The 21082-nt window shown below is 45.7% G+C and overlaps 1 protein-coding gene across 1 annotated transcript in view; it reads right to left on the bottom strand.

Annotated features, from left to right (window-relative positions):
* Nucleotides 1-21082, bottom strand: part of LOC146812970 (killer cell lectin-like receptor subfamily F member 1) — a 221483-nt gene that overhangs the window by 21342 nt on the left and 179059 nt on the right. The window contains exon 5 of the mRNA XM_085614649.1: nt 13441-13595. Within this exon, the coding sequence (XP_085470775.1) occupies nt 13441-13595 (155 nt within the window). The remainder of the gene's footprint in view (nt 1-13440; nt 13596-21082) is intronic.

Consider the following 21082-nt stretch of genomic DNA (forward strand, 5'->3'; position numbering starts at 1 on the left):
TGAACAGCACCCTTCATCACACAAGCTTCCATCCAGAGAGCCTTATTTCCAATCTACCTTATTCACAATTTGCCCGGATTAAAAGGATTTGTTCAGAATCAGAAACAGCAACATTAAAAATTCAGGAATACAAACAGAGATTCATTCAAAGGGGTTACCCGGAGGACACTTTGTAAACAAGCATACACAGAATTGCAAACAAAGAACTGATGAAATCAATTAGAAACAACAAAGACACCCCCACATTCGTGTCTAAATATGCCACAGTTTTCAACTAAATAAATAGGATAATCAACAACAGATGGGAACTTTTACAATGTGAACCGGAGTTTAAAGGTCTGTTTGATACTAAACCAACATTTGCCTATACTAGAGGTAAAGATTTACAAGAACTGTTGACAATTCTTCGGCAATGTCCAACTATTATCAAGCATAAGGGTACAGTTAGATGTTACAATTGAATCCCTTGCAGCAACATAATAGTGGGAGACACGTTGACACATTCCAATTCAGGCAAATGCATTAAGTTAAGACACACCTCAGATTGCAATACGAGTAATGTCATCTACTGTCTAAAATCTCCATGCGGGAAAGCTTACATAGGCAAAACAGGAGGAAAACTAAAAGTCAGACTCACGGAACATAAGAGCACCATACATACCCACAATATGACTTCTAGCATAGCGGTTCATGGGCAGGAAGCAAAACATACAGTATCACAGCTAAAATGCCAAATTATTGAGGTAGTTGAACCCGGAGTCGGTATTGACATTAGTAAAAAATTACTGCAACTTGAAATATTTTGGATTCGTTTTCTGGGTACATTGGCCCTGAAAGGGTTATATGACAGGATAGAAATGAGTTGTTTTTATGATCTATTGTTAACATTACATATTCTGAGTCCTGTCATTCATACCACTCCACAACCATCACAGTGCAAGTGTGGACCCAAACATTCCTTCCTCAACACCTTTCCTTTCCCCCAAGTCCCACCCTCTCTCTCAACAATGTCTCTCTGAGACAATGTCCTAATTTCTCACCTGGGGTATTTCATGAAACTAACTAACAACTCAACCCCTTTGCTTCCTTCTCAGACTTTCATAACCACATACCAGACTGCGGATCTGACTTAGCCTTACATCATGGAGACCTGTCAGCCCCAGTATGTTTCCAGGTACTGTCAAATATTAAGAGGATACAAATGTCATATCCTACAGACAGCACTTTATTTCTGTAACTGCCATGATATCCCCAGGTTCTGTCATCATTTATGCAGGTACAGCTTAGTATTTTCAAGCTAAGTATTACAAGGCCAGGTACTCCAATTAAATGTTTCAGTACTATTTTGCCTGCTCAGGTAGTTCCAGTGTTTATCCAGGTTCTGAACAGGTTATGTCCCAATACAGCATTATTTGCCGCAGCACCCATATTAAAACTCAGTAATGCTATCATATGACACAGCACTGCCTCGTTTGTCCTAGTGCTGTAACACATACCCACGCTCCCCGTTCATGTCACTGGCAAAACATCATATGTATCCTGAGACAGCTTAACATACCTAGAAGCTTTACACACTGAGTAGCTAATACCAATGAATGGAGAGCTTACACCCAGACACTGCCAACTTATTCCCCTGTGCTGCCTAATACACCATACTACTGCAATCTTTTTCCCCAAGTACAGTATTATGCTCAATTATAGTCTCACATGCCAAGTGACTAAGGTCACATGCAGGTTCTGTCTTACCTATTCTGGTGCCATGTTATGCCCATTAAAACCATGACATTCCCAAGGCACATTCCCCTAGGCATAACATGGTGATGAGCGTCCAAAATGTGTGCAAGAATTATCATCAATGCCCATGTAGGGATTGTATATGCCTGTGTGCATCTTATATTTCAGCTTTCAAGTAGAAAACATGCAACATGGTAATTGTTCAGTGAAGGTGCACTGTACTTGTGGTTCTGTCCCTTAAATACCTGACCCATTGAGCCAGATGTGGAGTTTGGCATGTGGGATACTCCATCACAAGTGTGACAGTAATCAAATCTGCAGTAGTCAGTCAGGCTAGAGATCTCCGCTTGGTAACGTGCAGGGAAAAATAAAAAAAAGTGAATTAAACTAGGAAAAGTTAGTAAAAATATTTTATGATAAATATTATAAAAACATTATTGTATATGTTTATTTTAAAGGTAGCACAAAAGAAAAAATCCTAGAGCACTCTTTGAGGCTCATTACGATGGCGGGCGGATTTTCTCCGCCCGCCTCCGTAGCAGTGATTGGGTCCGACCGTCTTGTGTGCGGCAGTCCCGCCTATTCAATTATGATGGGACCGCCACCGCTGCAGTTGGATTCCACACATTTTACATTGCGGTAGTGGTTGCTGACAGCAGCACCGCCGCGATGTTGAACGGAGCATGTTGTACATTTCACTGCACTACATGGCAGGCACTACACTGTGCCTGCCCCCAACACACGGGGGCCCGAAACGGGCCCCGGAAGACATTTTCTGCCAGCCTTTTAATGCCAGTTTCAACCGTCACGGAAAGGCTGGCTACCGCCGGCATAATGATTGTGCCGGCGGAGCCTGCTAGTCACCGCCGCGATTGTGAGCATCCTGACCTCTCTGCCGGGCAATCGTGACGATAGCTACCGGGGAAAAGCTGCTTTCCCTCCGCCAGAGTACCCACCGCCATCATAATGTGGCGGGGTAAATCTCATTATGATGGTGGGCAGATCGCCACCGCCGGGCCAGTGGTGGTGATCCGCCCGCTATTGTAATCAGCCCCTTTATTTTGAATTAGTTTAAATAAATGACAATAAATTAAGTTTATCTGCTGAAATTTAAAGTAAAAAAATTATTTCCAACCAACAATATTTTTTAATTATCGATGAATACTAATTAAAAGTGTTGCAAACAATGAATTAAAAGTGAATATAATATATGTTTTTAAAATTATATGTTACAATAATTTGGTTGGTAAATGAATTATAAATATGTTTAATGTTTAGATTCATTTAACACTGACTTATATTTAAATATATTTTTGCTTTATTAAACAATTGATTTTAATTTAACATAATATCAGATAGGGTTTCATTTTAAGTCCATTCCTCCATTATTGTCCAGGGAAGGATGATGAAGTATCAGTGATTGGCCATTTGTGGTGCTCAACTTACTCCTGTTTCTTTTTGGAAGTAGTAACTTGCATTGTATTTCAAGGGGTGGAGATATGCAAGTCTACACTTTTACACTCAGATTTTGTGGACAGCCAAAATAAGTAAAGTTACCTAAAAGTGCAACTTACTCGCAAGTGTGAGTTTCCTTTTCCAATAGCCCTGAATGTTATGGATGAATAGTTTCAGCAGAAAGAATGCACAAGAATATGTGTTGTTGCTACATAGCAAAAGAAACAAAAGATGGACGGAATGCTGAACAATGCAAACATTCATCCACAGTCACAAAGACCTGGGTTTAATCCATCATTCTTTTGCTCACCATGCCACCCCAGTTTGAACCCAACCATATGCAAATCAGTCTTGACCCTGTACCTTATGGGAACAGTCCAGCCAAGTCAGGTCCTCCCTAGACTGGAAACAAGCAACCTGGGATTTTTTCCTTCATGCAAATTTCATAGCCACATAGGCACTCATGGCATTTTATTGTTTACACTGAAAAAGAACAATATCAGTGGCTTGAATGGGAAGGCCCATAAACAAGGGATGATGCAAGGTAACAAGGAAGAACAGATATATGCTTGGATTTTCTGGATTAATTGATTGAAACTAGGAATTGCAGGCAGAAGAGCCAACAACGCCATGTTTATCAAAAACATTACCTCAGAATAGGACGTAGTTCTCAATATGTGAGTTAGTACCTAGGTATATTAAGCTGCGCCTTTGTCATATGAGGTCATTGAAGGACTGTTCCTGTGTGATGTTGATGATCATGATATCTACCTGGAATATAATACCAGTACTTGCACAAAAGAAGGCAGCACCTGAGCATATACTACCCTGGCAGGACCTGGGAGCCATTGACACACATAGAAGATGCACTAAACATAGTCGGTCTCTGAAACTTGCAGAAATGCTGTGACACGGCCATTGCTGACCAGGAAGGGTAGTAATTTGTTTCCTTGTTATGGGATTATTCTCTCCTTTCACCCCCAAAAACATTTTCAGGAACAAATGGTAATAACAACTTGTCAGAAAACACAAACCAACAGGAAAATAAAATACACATTTATGTATCAGTCTTTTTTTAACAAAAGCACACATTAAGCATTACACAAATAAATGATAGCCACAATTCATAAACAGATGCAATGACAACAATCTACCTAAAGTGATCTGCAGATGTCAAAAGCGAGAAGAATCATATCATGGTTGCAATGTCTAAAACTCACAAATACATGAAAAGGACTCAAGGAAAAAATCTCACTTATCTTACCTCTGAGCTGTAGTTCGATTTGTTGGCCCCGCATGCAATGCAAAGCAGGGAGCATCTTCAAAGCCATTGGTGTGACTACTTTGCATTTTGGCGGGTTGGGATGGTGCAAGCAACGAAGGGAAAGGGCATGGGGGCAGACTGGGCAAGCAACAACAGGGGAGAGGGACAGACCGAACCAGCAACAACACAGGAGGAGGATGGTAGTGTGGGGCACACAGCAATTTGGGATGGGGAGAAAGGAAATGAGTGCAAGTAAAAGGGAAAACAAGCATTTACAATGCAATGGTCTCGGCAATATTATAGGCAGAGCTATTGGTATTGCTCATTATTTTTTTATCATTTTTGTATCCCTAAATAAATGGCATTGTCATTTCTATTGGCATTAGCTTTTTTTTGCATTTACATTGCAATGGTCTTGGCATTGTTAAAGTTAGAGCTATTGGAATTGCTCCTGACATTATTTTGGTTAATGTTTTTGTTTTTAAAACATTTAAAGAAACGGCATTATTATTTACAATGTCAATAGCTTAATCACTCTCAAATGTGAGACCGATTGCATTTGCACCCAGACACAGAGCCACACACACAAAGCCACCCACACACAGCCACTCACATAGAGCAACCCACACACAAATAGAGCCACCCACAGAGCCACCTACACACACACACACAGTTACCCACACACTGACAGAGCCACCACGCATAGAGCCACCTACAAAAAAAACACCCACACAGAGCCACCCCCACACACACAGAGCCACCCCCACACACACAGACACATACACCCACACAGCCACACACACACACAGCCACACACAGCCACACTTTCAAAGCCCATACATGACAGTAACCCGATTCAAGGCCCCATTCTCCCGATTTATATTTTTTAATCTCCCACTTTGCTCTTCTGAAATGTTGGCATGTATGCCTATGGGGGTGTGTATGTGTGGGGGGGTGTTCCTTGTTTACTTTGTGGGCAAAGAGATGCTGAGGCTCTGACAGACGGGCATAATGAAAGATGGGTATAATGGCATCCAGTACCCCACAACTTCAAGCATTCTGTAGAGGGGCGCCCTCGCAGCGCACACGAGAGGTGAACAAATGAACGACATCCCCATGGGGTAGACACCGGGGCAGCTACTGGAAGTCTGCAGGCCGGGGAAAGGGTAACTGGGGGAAACGAAGGGGACACAAAGAGAAAAAAAATGGCACAGAATCACGGGGACAGCAAAGGGGACAGGAGAAAAAAGGCACAGAATCACGGGGGCAGCGAAGGGGACAGGAGAAAAAGGCACAGAATCACGGGGGCAGCAAAGGGGACAGCAGGAGAAAAAGGCACAATATTTACATTACACATTAAAAGTTGCAATGTCCGCAGCTAAGAAGCCCCGATCTGGTTTATTGCGCCTTAGAAATGAGAGACGAGTCACGGTTTTGTCACCAGTGCTTAGTGTGTTAATGAAACACGAGTCCAGGGAACCAGGGTTTCCACATGTTCAAACACAGATGCTGCCGTGGCAGTGATTATCGTGCTCGGGCAGGAGGGGCGGGCCAAGCTGCATACATTACGGCTCTGATGGGCAAAGGTGTGCAGTTCCCTTTGTGGGTCATGGCAAATCTTTTTAGGGACCTGAACATTGAGGCCACAGCCCAGAGACTCCTTGCATCTGTTCCTCTGACTCCTGCGCCCTCCGCACCAATGGCGCCCCTGCGGGGAAGCCATGTGTGTTTCAGGTTACAGCATTATGCAAGTGTACATGGACATGCAGCAAGAGTACCTGGGTGCAAATGTTGTTTTTGCGAGGAGTCAGGTCACCGAAAGCAGACATGCAGCATTGTCAAAATACACTCGTGAATGAAAAGGAAAACAATGTACTCTGCTGTTGCAATTAGAACACAACAGCTCAAGGAGTACTACAGGCATCACACACAGGGCAGCACAACAGCAATGTGATGTTCCCAGGTACTCCCATCCTAAATAAGGCACTTTTGATGTCGGGATATATTAAGTAAGGTGTTTGGACCACTCATCTCTTTGATTGGTAGTTAAAACACTGCTGTAACTGTGGAGCAGGTCCCGTTCACATCTCTGGGTCCCGTGCCACCGACTGTTGCACAATGAATAACCAAGCCCTTGATTTGGAGGTATTCACCCATAAAAAATAAACGAAGCAAAGGTTTAAGATTTCTCTGCATGCGCCTTTCTGAAAAGTTGGTAAAATCAGCTCAGTGGGTAAATGCACCCACTGCAGAGATATGTTTAGTCTGAAGGTTGGAATAAAAGACAGCCGGGTAGAAGAGGCACTGGCAAATCCCAGCGCGCACCACGACTCCTGTGTGCTCCGGGGCTCGAGGCTGATGTATGAGGCACCTACTTAGGCATGGGAGGTGTGTGGAAGGGGGTGGGGGGTGCGAATGGTGGTAGAGAAGGAAACAAGTGCTGGAACTGACTAGCAAGCGGGGAGGGGAGGGGAGGCAGTGAAAGGACAGAGAGCCACTGAAAGCAAAGACAGGGAGGACTGGCGTGTGCAGGTAGGAAAGGCTCGGAGAGCTCGGATTTTTATTTTATTCTTTGCAGTCTTAGCGCGGATTTGATCCCAGGGCATTAGAGCGCTTTCGATGACCTCCAGATTACATTACACAAAGTCACATTATTATTTTTTAAGACATTGGAGATTAAGTGATTTGCCCAGAATCACAGGATGTCGAGGCCAAACGGGGACTCTGGACTGGTTTCCCAGTGCCGAAGCCAGGCAGCAGCTCGGCCCAAAGGCAACATTGGGCATAGAAGAGCGAAGTGCACGCGCTGTACTTTATGGAGAGGGTGGAGAGCAAAGGAAGGAATGAAAGACAGCCGGGTAGAAGAGGCAGTGGCAAATACCTGCGTGCACAGCCTGAGAGGACAGGAGGAGGAGATCAGAGCAGCAGCCGGACACGGGAGCACCGAGGGAGCCGAGAGCAGGGGGAGAGGACGCCATGAAAACCACCGCCTTTCTCCGAGGCAAAGCAGAAATGCCTCGGAGAAACGCAGTGGCGTTTTCGGATTCGGGGGCGTGTTTCTTTTTCTCTCCTCTTGCCATTGGCTGGAGGAGAGAAAAACACGCCTAAAAAAGGGCGTGGCTAAAAAGTGGTAAGAACAGCATGGAACACGCCCCCGAATCTGAAAAAGACGGAGCCTATTTGGAGGGACGGCTCTCTCCTCCAATGGCTGGCCTCCGTTTAGGAAGCCAGCCAATGGAGGAGAGGCAAAAAGCGAGGCGGGCTAAATAGCCACTCTAAGAAACATAAGATCTCCGGATTTCCGGTTCTGCCTTCGGCAGACCGGATGGTCCCTCGACCTAAAAAGTACAACTGAAAGTGAGGAGCTTTGGAAGTACACTGCTTTACCAGGCTGTCCTAACCACATAGGTAAGTACCATGCGAGGTACTTAACTGTGTGGCACGTGCCAGGTAAGTGTTATTACCTTTAAAATGTAATACCTTACCCAGCAGGTAAGTATTTTTGTTTTTAAATAGCCTACTTTTGCGTTATTCAAAAAAGTGATTTTATGGTCGAGGGAATGGTTAGAGGTAAAGTAGTAAGGGTGATTTTAAGGTTTGGGGTGGGTAGGGGTAAAGAGAGGCAAGTGTAATTTTAGGGTTTAGGGTGGGTACAGCCACAGGGAGGTATGGGTGAAATTAGGGTTCAGGGTGGGTAGAGGTAAAAGGAGGTAAGGGTGATTTTAGGGTTTAGAGGTGGGTAGAAGTAAAGGGAGGCAAGGGTGATTAGGGGGTTCAGTGATGGTTAGAGGTAAAGAGAGGCAACATTGAATTTAGGGTTCAGGAATAGGTAGAGATAAAGGGAGGTAAGAGTGATTTTAGAGTTTACATACAAGTAAAGGGAGGTAAGGGTGATTTGAGAGTTCAGGGATGGGTAGAGATAAATGGAGGTGAGGGTGAATTTAGGGTTCAGGCAAGGGTGGAGGTAAGGGTGATTTTAGCATTAAGGGGTGGTAGAGGTAAAGGATGATTTTACGGTTTAGAGTGGGTAGAGATAAAGGGAGATACGGGTGATTTGGAGGTTTAGGGTGTTGAGGTAAAGGTAGGTAAGGGTGAATTTAGGATGGGAGGTAAGGGTGAGTTTAGGGTTTAGGGCGGGTAGAGGTAAAGGGAGGTAAGACAAAGTTCTCACCAACCTGTAATCAAGTGTCTTACAATCAAAAAACAAAAAGAACAACAATCCGAGCACAAGCCGCTCACAAGAACACTAATCTAGAAATGAATTAGTACTTGGTCCTTGCTCCAAGGAAGAGCAAACACTTGGAGACAAACTAAACTAAAAATAAAAGCGGACACACTCATTAAAAAAAAAAACAAGAAAAAAATGAAGCCAATCAATGGTAGGTAATGGCCGGGCCCAAAGCCCTTTTCCTTTTTTTTCTTCAAGGTAACAAACAATCTTTACAAGCGACAGTGCATGCACTGTCTCAGTCAAGACCTGAAAGGCATTGGATACAAAGCGCCGCCTACCTGGCATACTTTGACCCCTGTGTCCAAAGGAAATGTTTGCAAAAGTTTTAAAAGGCCTTGACCGATGCCTAGATTCTAAACTTTTCTCCACAGTTTGCATCTGCTTTATCGAAACCAGATGTATAACCAGATGTACTTGCACAGAGATCTACACCAAGAAGATACTTATAGGTAGGTTCATTGACAAATTGTTCACAAATGCACAAATCCTGTCTACCTTAGAACATATATATCCACGAGAAACTAAAGTCATGGTACTTTTAAAGTGTATTGCCATCTGTTTTTCCCAATCCCTATATGGAAAGCTAGTTTTGGCAGCTCTCACGGTTTTGCCACACTCTGCTTTCAAGGATTTGTATTTAGCAACATCAGAATAGACCTGAGTCAAACCTAGCACACACACTGGAACAAGGACAAACGCACAAAAGCAATAAAAACAACTATCAGGGAACTAACTCACAAGTTTATGAATTTACAGCAGAGCGGTGGTGCAAACCTCCGCACAGCCGTTCTGCCGAAGGTCACCGCTGCCCGCCCGATTGCTGCTGTACAGTGTTCTGGCAGGCGGGCAGCGTGGCGTTTCCCAAAGGCGCCGGTGCCTTTTCAAAGGGCTACGAAATGGGAATACCTCACAAGGTTCCTGCAAGGCATGGCCTCGAAAGTCAAATGACGCCACTGACATAGATTCACAAAAAGCGTTCCACTTCCTCAGTGAATCCACTTACTTTTGTGATGCTGACTGCAGTGATGTATTAGATAGGTGCGTGGAGTAAAAGCCATAGTGCCAGGGTAAACATCCATTCCTCATTTATTTTAACCTTTGCACTTAGTGCTGAGAAGGCAGGACCCGATCACTCTATACATTAAAATACCACCCACACGCTTGCAAAGTCCATGCCGTGCAGGAACCTATGTGCATGAACACAGGGGGCACATGTTACGACCCCTGTGTGTATCCACATATGCCTGAGGCATGGGAGCCCTGTTGATCCCCCTTCGTTTCCTCTTTGCCAGGCTTTTCATGGTGGTGGAACCGCCATGAAAAGCCTGGCTGAGAGGAACCTCGAAATATCCTTGGATGGGACCGTGGCTGTCCCACCAAGCATGTTGCGGCCTCTGACCGCTGCTCCTACACCAGGGAATGGCAGTTCCCTGGCGGAGCCAGTGGTTCTAGTGCGGTCCGACTGCCCGAGTCATAATCGGGTGGTCGACGATGGCTGGATCCGGCACCACAAGTCTAGCAGTCCTCAGACTGCCAGACTCCTAATCTGGCCCTAAGAGTATTTTTTAAGTTATCTATTTAGAGAGCATTTTGTCCGGCATACTCGAAGGTAACCATCTATACTGGAAGTATTTCTATTCCCATTCTTTGATTTGTAGTTCTTTGAATGGTATTGATCTCGCTAGGAGCTAGGAAGAGCTAGAAAGATACAAATAACATGCGGAGACAGCCTATTTTAGAATAGCTATGCACCTAAAAGCTGCAGCACACATAGCACAGAACCACAGATTATTCTGTGTGCGTTCCACTGTTATACACTTGTTTTGGCCAACTAAACACGACATACGCCTACTATGTGTACCATACACATTACCAAATGTTCTGTTTGTGGGTACATTTGGAATATTTGATTGTCTTCTATTTGAGTATTAGACTATTTAATCTTTTTAACACTTTGTGTAGCATAACCACTAGTGTAAAAGCAAACCACAGAAGACAGCATAGTCATATTAAGTCAATACATTTAGCTGCAGAGGCAAATTAAGAAGGACAGAGTGTGCTAGGTGAAATGTCAGAAAAAAAGGATAAGTAGAATATATATCTATTGTAGATTATTTCCTGGTCTGTATGGGGCGAGTTTGGAAAAGACACGGATGCGAAAGATGAGAAATTTAGAGTTTTGTGTGCGGGGTACATTACACACACTGCAAAGAGGTTCAACTCATTGGCACAAAGACAGGCCACATTAAAATATTGTAGGCTTTCATTGATGAGTTCCAGTAATACAAAGACACCGGGTAAAGAATACAATTTGGAGATTGTGTACAGTGCACACAACCTCTGGCTGCTTAAAATGTGTCTTGGTGTTCGACAGAAAATTAGCTAAAAAATATAAGCTCAGGTTAAAGTGTACTGCTAAATTAGAACATTCCTTGGATTTCTTTTACGTGAAGAAATGTTTGTTAGAGTACAAAATTAAAAGTGCTCTGAAATAGATAAGGTATATGCACAAACTCCAAATGCAAACTGGATCAGATCTCTAGAGAAGATATGAACTGCACAGCACACAGCTATGCGAACCACACTGCCAGTTAGACTATTCCTTCGAGAAGTGAAGGTGGTAAAATGGAGTGCATGGACATGAAGGGACTGAATTACTATACTATCCACCAATAGCACCTCCATCCCTTCAGGCACTTGAAATTAAATAATAAAAAAAAAAGAATCAACTGTTTCACTCAACTCAAAGCACGCACCTATATTGAACCACTAATGATGTAAAATTAGCTAAACTACCCTGGGTGTTAAGGAGGTTAGATTGACATCTGGCAAACCTTAATCCCTGAAAATAATCTGATGTGCCATCATAAATTGGTCTCCCCCAGTTGACATACAGGGACCTCACAACTATCTTGAATGGTGCGCTGTATGTAAAGAGCACGTCTTTTCCAGCCAAACCACACACCTATATCAGCAGTGACTTAGGGGTATATTCACAAGAACGTGTGCTAAACATCTCCAAAAAATGTTAACGCAACTTTACACATCGCAGCCTATCGCAGGAAAATAAGCCCGTGTCAACGTGGAATTCACAACACGGCGGAACCATGCGATAGTCCGCCGAAAACGCAGTCAATTACCGCGATACAACCACCGCAACGGAGATAAAAACACAAACCTCAACGCGTAAAAAGACGCGATGTGCCCAAACGTGATAAGAAAACAGTGACAACCAGCGAAAGGCAAGCAATGCCCACGCGTAATGCGGGAAAAAGCACAAGAACAGCATACAGAAATTCCACTAAAAAACAACATCAACTGCAGAGTACCACGGATGCACCATGACCCACTGCAGACGACAACAGGAACCCCACAATCCCCACAGGGGAGTCCAGGCCCATGGAAGGGCAATTAGAAGAGGAAGACGAGGTACAGTCGCCAGTAAAACCCGACATTGGTGAACATTCCCCGGTGGTCCACTGTTGCCTGCACATTGATGAAATGCGTGTGCTTCCCGTTGCGGTAGTGGTGTGCATTATCCGCAGGGGGCACAAGTGGGACATGTGTGCAGTCTATTTCCCACAACACTGCCGGGAATCCAGCTATGGCGTAGAAGCCTTGCTTGGTCTCCTGCTGTTCCTGCGCAGTGTGAGGAAGTGAAGGTACTGGGGTATGAAGCTGATGATGACATCCAGGACAGGTGTGATGAACTTTGATAGGGCTGGCTGTGAGACCCCTCCAACTCTGGAAATTGTTGGTTGGAAGGTACCAGAGGTTAACAGGTGCAGCACAGCCAGCAGCTTTGTCTGCGGAGGGATGTTGGTTCTCCGCTGTGTTGGGACTGTCAACCTGTGGGCGATGTGGGTCATGATGCGGATGATGGTTGACCTTTTGAGCCTGTAGTGGGCAATGACTTCCTTGGGCGTTAGGTCTGTGCGAGTGGTGCATTTTTGGTAGGTCCGCTGTCTTACTCTGCGCTGCCTCTGTGGTGGTCCGGGGTGGGGTGGGTCTGGGTCCTGGGGGTGGTGGTGGTGGGTGTTGTGGGCCTGTTGGGGCTCCAAGCTGCATGATGAGTAGTTCCACGGCGTCGTTTGTTCTCTGGGTGTGGCTGTGTAAGGGGGCTCTGTTGCCTACTGCAGGTAGTCGCCCGGCTTTACACCTGCAGGAGGCAGGTGTTAAATACCTGCTGCTACCGCGGCTTATCGCGTGGTTTTGACTCGCATCGCATATCTGGCAGTTCGTTGTGAAAGTGGTGTTGTGGTTTTTTCATGTGTTTTTGCACGGGAACGCCTACTCTGCATCTCATTAGGGTTAGTTGGTTGTGTCCACCATGGAGATCAATCTTGGCAGTTAGTGCTGGAATACTGGCGATGTCTGCAGCTTGCATCGGCTTGTGAATGGGGTGTTAAATCTATCTCCACTTTTGATGGGTTAAGGTGGAGATAAATTGGAGATAAGTCCTTGTGAATATCCCCCTTAGAGTTTCGATATATACAGAGTTAGGAACCTATCAATGCCCACAATATCAGTGGATCAACTTTACAGACTAACCCAGGAAATCACTTGAAATTTGAAACCTTTCTCTCTAGATCTAACCTTATTCTTTCTCAAATATGAAGGCACATGGATCTTTGAATATTTAATAACTTACTAGCTGTACCCAGTTCTGGATCACTGATGCCTTATCACATCTGTCTTGTTCTATTTAACTCATGTGTTATGAATGCTTCATGTACCTCTGTCTCTGAAGCCTTACCAGCTCTTCCTCATCCTGTATTACCACAAGGCGGGAGTGCCTGGAAGAACAGTCCTTATGGCTCTCGCTCCAGGTCTTTAGCTCTTTTGATAAGTAATAGCATACTCCTCGGTGCAACAGCCATTCCGCAGGATACATTGTGGGATCCAATCCTCCTGGAAAGAAAAATGGAAGTAAAATAATGTGTGGGGATTAAGACTATAAATTGCAATGGATAAACTGGGTAACGTGCTTTACAGAAACAACATTTTGAAGTAGACAGGGTAAACAGCTTACAATATTGCTATGTAGTTTCCAACAAGATAAATCTCTGATATTACAAAAACAGCAGGGATCAGCATCTACGTTGTCAACTTAACCTTTTATTTCCTTTTAAGTACTGGATAATTGAAAGATTGAGCCATTCTATGGAGGGGAAGCCCAAACAATTATTTAGTGGCTCACGAACGGGGGATAACAAATCAATATATACTCAAGAACCTGCTAGCCAATTTATTTATGATGAATCAATATTTTAATCATTGTTAACCCACCATATTCAATGTAAATTTGGAAATATAGGAAGTAATCATATTGAATGTATACACCAATTTATGTTATTCACTGTATTACTATGCATATTGTATGAATACATAAAAACAATAAAATTAATTTTCTTGAAATAAAAGTGGGTTAGAAATGAGTAAAGGATTGTTTGATTAATGGTAAATAAATCACCTGGCAGGTTCTTGAGTATATAATTGAAAGACTGAGCCAGCCAACCTGTGTTTCACCCCCTAAGCGGCTCCAAGGCCTATGGCTATTTTAAGGCAAATAGAAAGATAGGTCGTTGGTCCTCATGTTGTACTCAAATAGTTATGGTAGTTGTTGGATTTGGCCCTTTTTTGCAGGGTCATCCCTGAACTTTTTGCCTTCCTCCTATATTTATTCTGACCTGTTGTTGGCTGTTTTATGACTCTGGGCACTTTACCACTACTGATCAGTGCTAAAGTGTATATGCTCTCCCTATTGTACATTGATGTATTGATTAGTGATTCCCTGATTGGCTGATTTGGTTTACTTATCAGACCCAATCACAGTGCACCAGGAGTGCCCAGGGCTGGTAATCCAAATGCTGCTGTGGGCTTGCAGCACTGGTTGTGCCACCCACAGAAGCACCCTGTAAATGTGTGTCTATGGCATGTCAGTGCAGAGCCTATTTGCAGTCTGGTACTGCCATGCTGACTGGGCAAGTGCACCCACTTGCCAGTCCCTAAACCTTCCCTTTTCTTCATATCCAACACCCCTATGGTAGGCCCAAGGGCAGGGTGAATTGTAAGTATGAGGTAGGACATGCCCTGATGTGTGTGGCATGTCTTAATAGTGAATTACAGCCATTTTCGTTTTTCACTATTGCAAGGCTAACTGTTCCCCATAGGCCAGAATGGGCAGTTTGATTATTATATTTTATAATCCTAACTGACTCATGGAACATAGTAGAAATTCGAGATTAGTATGCCTGAACTCAGAATGATAAAATACATCTTTTAGTGAAGTTGGTTTTAACATTCTGTGTTTGAAAATACCACTTTTAGAAAGTAGGTATTTTCTTGTCTAACCTTCCAAGCCTGCCTCTGCTAGGTTGTGTATTCCTTGTCTGGAGTTTGAGTGACAGGGGCTGGGGAATTCAAGGGGGCTGGGGAATTCCCGAGACAGGATGAGTCAGCACAGGGCTGAATAGAGAGATCTCCATGTAGATGGGTGGGAGGCGTTGCACCTGGGACCTGAATAGGGCTGTGCTTTCCCTCCACAATGCTGTCTCCACCTCCTGTGGTGCGTCTGATGTCTCTGCCCTGCACTGTGAAAGGAAAGAAGGAGTCATGTCAACAAAGTGCTCCAGGACTGACCAGAACAAGTTTGGACTAGGCAAAGGCCTCTCTGCCTTCAGAGAACAAAGAGAAACTGTGTATAAAAAGGGGACCCAGACCCCAGAACTTTAGATCACTTTGGGAAACAAGAAGAACCATTTACTGAGGAGAGGAACCAAAGAGAAACTGAGGAGAGACTATCCCTAACTGCTGCTTGGGGATCGACCTGCAGTGGTTGCCTGACTGCCAAAGAAAGGAGAAAGAAACTTTGTGTGGACTTTTATTCAACTTGTGAAGGATCTCCAAGGGCTTTAGAAAAGAGCTTGCCTCCTGCTAAAGTCTCAGGGACAACAGATTTCAACCACCAGCTCCCCAAGAGTTATTTGGAAGTGCCTGTAGCTGTATTTGGGCCTTCTGAGGGACTGCGTGTCGCAAGGAGCTGGAAGTGCGACTCAGGAAGAAGTGTGTCGCTGTCGCAGCCGCTGCAACAGTGAACAAGGGTGTCGCCGCTGTAGCTGTCACATTGCACCGCATCACGAGAATTGTCCCGCAACACCGAAGAAGCGTGTCGCCATCGCAGCCGCTGCCGTCGCATCACAGTAGAAGGGTGTCGCCGCTGTAGCTGTCGCATTGCACCGCATCACAAGAAACGTCTCGCAACATCGAAGAAGCGTGTCGCCGTTGCAGCCGCTGCCGTCGCATTACTGAACAAGGCTGTTTCCGCTGTAACTGTCGCATTGCACCACAGAAGCGCATAGCATCCATGGAGAAGCGTGCCGCCATCGCAGCTGCTGTCGTCGCATCACTGAACAAGGGTGTTGCCGCTGCAGCTGTCGCATCGAGCGGAAGCGTCTCGCATCGTCGGAGAAGAGTGTCGCCACCAAAGCCGCTGTCGTCGCATCACGGAATAAGGGTGTCGCCGCTGCAGCTGACGCATCGAGTCGAGACACCTCGCCACATCGGAGAAGCGTGTCGCATCAAGAAGAAGACACCATCTTTGTTTCAGCGCACCGGATCTTCAGCGCATCACGGCGCTGCTAGCCGCACTGCCACGGAAGCGCAGTAAGAAACTGACGCATCACCGTTCCTGCGTGTAAGGAACCAACGAATCACCTTCCCTGTAACACTTTTGTTGTATAGCGTTACACATTCAAAGGTACATTGACTCAAAGTGTCGCATTTACCATTTAAAGAGAGCTAATCTAATTCTACCATTTTTAAAGTACAGTATTGTGGATTTTTGTCATTTATGGCCTTGTGTTTAATCTATATAAAGAATACTTATTTTTGATATACAACTTGGGTGGTGTCCATCTGTAGTGTTGTCTGTTCGTGCCAAGCTACTAAGAGGGTGAGCAGGGGTTATTTTAGGAGTGTACCTCCTTACCCTGACTAGATGCAAGGGTCCCTATTTGGACAAAGGTACCTACCTCTGCCAACTAGAGACCCCTAAATCTAACAGTAGTGGAATCAGTGAAATTGGTCTGTCTGCTGATTTGTAGGTCAAGTAAAGCAAAGTTTCAGAATTAGGTCCTCATTTATGGCCTATTACCTGTTTAGGGCCTATTTCGCCACCGGAACATCACTTTTTTGATGCTCCTCTGGTGCAATGTGCCACTGGCATATTTATAAGGCCACGTAAAGCCACGTTACATGGCTTTTCATGGCGTTATAAATATGTGCCCCTTTCACGCAGAAAACTGAGTAAAAGGGGCATTCCATGGGTGTTGCTGGGGGCGTTGCCAGCAACATCCATGGCTTTTTGACAATGCCCCATATTTACGAGAAATTGTAAGTCTGAGGCAGCACCCAAAACGTATGCCTCCCCAGGGAAGGCGTAAGGGATGCACAACAAGGAGAAATATCTTTATTTTTCCTCATTTTTCCTCTTTCTATGTGTGCTGCATTCCGCAGCACACATAGAAAGAGGAAAATGCCTCTTATGATTGTTTTTGTTGCAGGAAGGTTTCCCCCGCGAAGCAGGCACCCTTGCACCATGGTGAAAAGGTGCTGGTGTTGGTGCACAGTATCCCATTGTGCGCTGGCGCAGGGGAAAAGGACAGGAATATATCTAATAAATACGGCAAATTCCTGCCCTTTTACTTTGCCGTACGGTAGCGCAGCAGCAAGGCCTGCTGCGCTTCAACAAAAACCCCATAAATGGGGCTCTTAGAGTCTAAATCGATTACCCAGTGTTCTCAGGTGCATCTAAGTTGATGTGGGAACCCCTCAGTTTAAAGTTACACCAGCTGTACAAGTATGCATATTCCTGTATGTGATTGCAATGTGGTGGTAACCTGCTAGTAAATATTGGTCAAGGGAAGTTAAAAAGTCGCTGCGGTCCAAATTTCATAATTGATAGCCCACGTGTGGCATGGTCCATCTGTTTGGAGAAATAAAAAAAATTCTACACATTTTGTGTCTACTTTCAAGATGTGGTATTTGTTTTACGCCAAGCCCAATCTGACTTGAACCTCCTGAGGCGAAAAGCCGGGAGCCACTTTGCAAAACTGCTTTTAAATCTTGTGTTAATTGATTTTAATTCACTTGCAAACCTTCTCCCAGCACTTACCTGAACTCCCCAAACAGTCGACATAAACACTGTTCAGGGGCAGAAATCGCTCGCTAGCCGCCATCACCGGCCTCGAGGAGCCACGGGACACGCCCACTCCTGTTGGCCACGCCCACCCTCCACCAAGTATAAATACGAGCACTGATTGAGAGCACCGCATTTAGACTTGAACCTCCTGAGGCGAAAAGCCGGGAGCCACTTTGCAAAACTGCTTTTAAATCTTGTGTTAATTGATTTTAATTCACTTGCAAACCTTCTCCCAGCACTTACCTGAACTCCCCAAACAGTCGACATAAACACTGTTCAGGGGCAGAAATCGCTCGCTAGCCGCCATCACCGGCCTCGAGGAGCCACGGGACACGCCCACTCCTGTTGGCCACGCCCACCCTCCACCAAGTATAAATACGAGCGCTGATTGAGAGCACCGCATTTAGACTTGAACCTCCTGAGGCGAAAAGCCGGGAGCCACTTTGCAAAACTGCTTTTAAATCTTGTGTTAATTGATTTTAATTCACTTGCAAACCTTCTCCCAGCACTTACCTGAACTCCCCAAACAGTCGACATAAACACTGTTCAGGGGCAGAAATCGCTCGCTAGCCGCCATCACCGGCCTCGAGGAGCCACGGGACACGCCCACTCCTGTTGGCCACGCCCACCCTCCACCAAGTATAAATACGAGCGCTGATTGAGAGCACCGCATTTAGACTTGAACCTCCTGAGGCGAAAAGCCGGGAGCCACTTTGCAAAACTGCTTTTAAATCTTGTGTTAATTGATTTTAATTCACTTGCAAACCTTCTCCCAGCACTTACCTGAACTCCCCAAACAGTCGACATAAACACTGTTCAGGGGCAGAAATCGCTCGCTAGCCACCATCACCGGCCTCGAGGAGCCACGGGACACGCCCACTCCTGTTGGCCACGCCCACCCTCCACCAAGTATAAATACGAGCGCTGATTGAGAGCACCGCATTTAGACTTGAACCTCCTGAGGCGAAAAGCCGGGAGCCACTTTGCAAAACTGCTTTTAAATCTTGTGTTAATTGATTTTAATTCACTTGCAAACCTTCTCCCAGCACTTACCTGAACTCCCCAAACAGTCGACATAAACACTGTTCAGGGGCAGAAATCGCTCGCTAGCCGCCATCACCGGCCTCGAGGAGCCACGGGACACGTCCACTCCTGTTGGCCACGCCCACCCTCCACCAAGTATAAATACGAGCACTGATTGAGAGCACCGCATTTAGACTTGAACCTCCTGAGGCGAAAAGCCGGGAGCCACTTTGCAAAACTGCTTTTAAATCTTGTGTTAATTGATTTTAATTCACTTGCAAACCTTCTCCCAGCACTTACCTGAACTCCCCAAACAGTCGACATAAACACTGTTCAGGGGCAGAAATCGCTCGCTAGCCGCCATCACCGGCCTCGAGGAGCCACGGGACACGCCCACTCCTGTTGGCCACGCCCACCCTCCACCAAGTATAAATACGAGCGCTGATTGAGAGCACCGCATTCAGACTTGAACCTCCTGAGGCGAAAAGCCGGGAGCCACTTTGCAAAACTGCTTTTAAATCTTGTGTTAATTGATTTTAATTCACTTGCAAACCTTCTCCCAGCACTTACCTGAACTCCCCAAACAGTCGACATAAACACTGTTCAGGGGCAGAAATCGCTCGCTAGCCGCCATCACCGGCCTCGAGGAACCACGGGACACGCCCACTCCTGTTGGCCACGCCCACCCTCCACCAAGTATAAATACGAGCGCTGATTGAGAGCACCGCATTTAGACTTGAACCTCCTGAGGCGAAAAGCCGGGAGCCACTTTGCAAAACTGCTTTTAAATCTTGTGTTAATTGATTTTAATTCACTTGCAAACCTTCTCCCAGCACTTACCTGAACTCCCCAAACAGTCGACATAAACACTGTTCAGGGGCAGAAATCGCTCGCTAGCCGCCATCACCGGCCTCGAGGAGCCACGGGACACGCCCACTCCTGTTGGCCACACCCACCCTCCACCAAGTATAAATACGAGCGCTGATTGAGAGCACCGCATTTAGACTTGAACCTCCTGAGGCGAAAAGCCGGGAGCCACTTTGCAAAACTGCTTTTAAATCTTGTGTTAATTGATTTTAATTCACTTGCAAACCTTCTCCCAGCACTTACCTGAACTCCCCAAACAGTCGACATAAACACTATTCAGGGACAGAAATCGCTCGCTAGCCGCCATCACCGGCCTCGAGGAGCCACGGGACACACCCACTCCTGTTGGCCACGCCCACCCTCCCAACACCACCTATAAACCATGTGCCAGTCCAGGCAGCGCAGCGGGAACGACGATGGCGCGCCGAAGGCGTGCTTAAGGCAAGCTCGTCTGCGCTCGTCCGCGCTAGGCAGAGCGCAGAGCCAAGCCATACTACTAAATCCAGCAGCCAGACTTGGAGATATGAAAAAGACGACTTGCTACACCTTAACAAAAAGGTACATGACTCATGCCTACATGGCATACTCGTTGACCACCCCTCTACCCGATGCGCCCACTGCCCATACAGTCTTAACCCTTCTGTATCTATATCCCCTCCCCCCATCCCGATACGTATGGCCCTCATCAACTGCAGATCTCTCCCTAAGCACTCGACAGAAATCCACCTTCTATTGGAACACGACAACTTAGAAGTGCTTTTCCTAACCGAAACATGGCTGGGACCGGACTCAGACCCTGACATTGTCAACTCCCTTCCCCCGGGCTTCCTCATACAGCGCTTAGACCGACCTAAAGGAAGAGGTGGTGGCATTGCCATAATCCATAAAGACCAACTGTCATGCCGTCTCCAGGGCAGCCCCCTCGCTGACTGTGAAAACGTCATGTTTGCTATCCAGGTCTCCCCATGCCAATCCATATCAGGCTTCCTCATCTACCGCCCCCCAGGACCTTTAGGTCAGTTCTGTGAATCCTTAACGGAACACTCGTACACCCCGACCGCAACCAACTCCTCATGCTTGATCCTGGGCGACCTAAACATCCATTTCGATAAAAAAGAAGTCAAACAGACCGCCGACTTGATAGCAGACCTCGAAACCCTTCACCTGAATCTCCTAAGTCACCTACCCACTCACACCTTGGGACATTTGTTGGACCCAGTTCTTACCAACATTCACAACCTTACTATCCGTGATCCCATTCCAGTCCCTTGGTCTGACCACCTCCTCGTTCCTCTACACTGGCAGA

This window comes from Triturus cristatus, chromosome 7 (genome assembly GCF_964204655.1).
Source record: "Triturus cristatus chromosome 7, aTriCri1.1, whole genome shotgun sequence".
Classification (NCBI taxonomy): domain Eukaryota; kingdom Metazoa; phylum Chordata; class Amphibia; order Caudata; family Salamandridae; genus Triturus; species Triturus cristatus.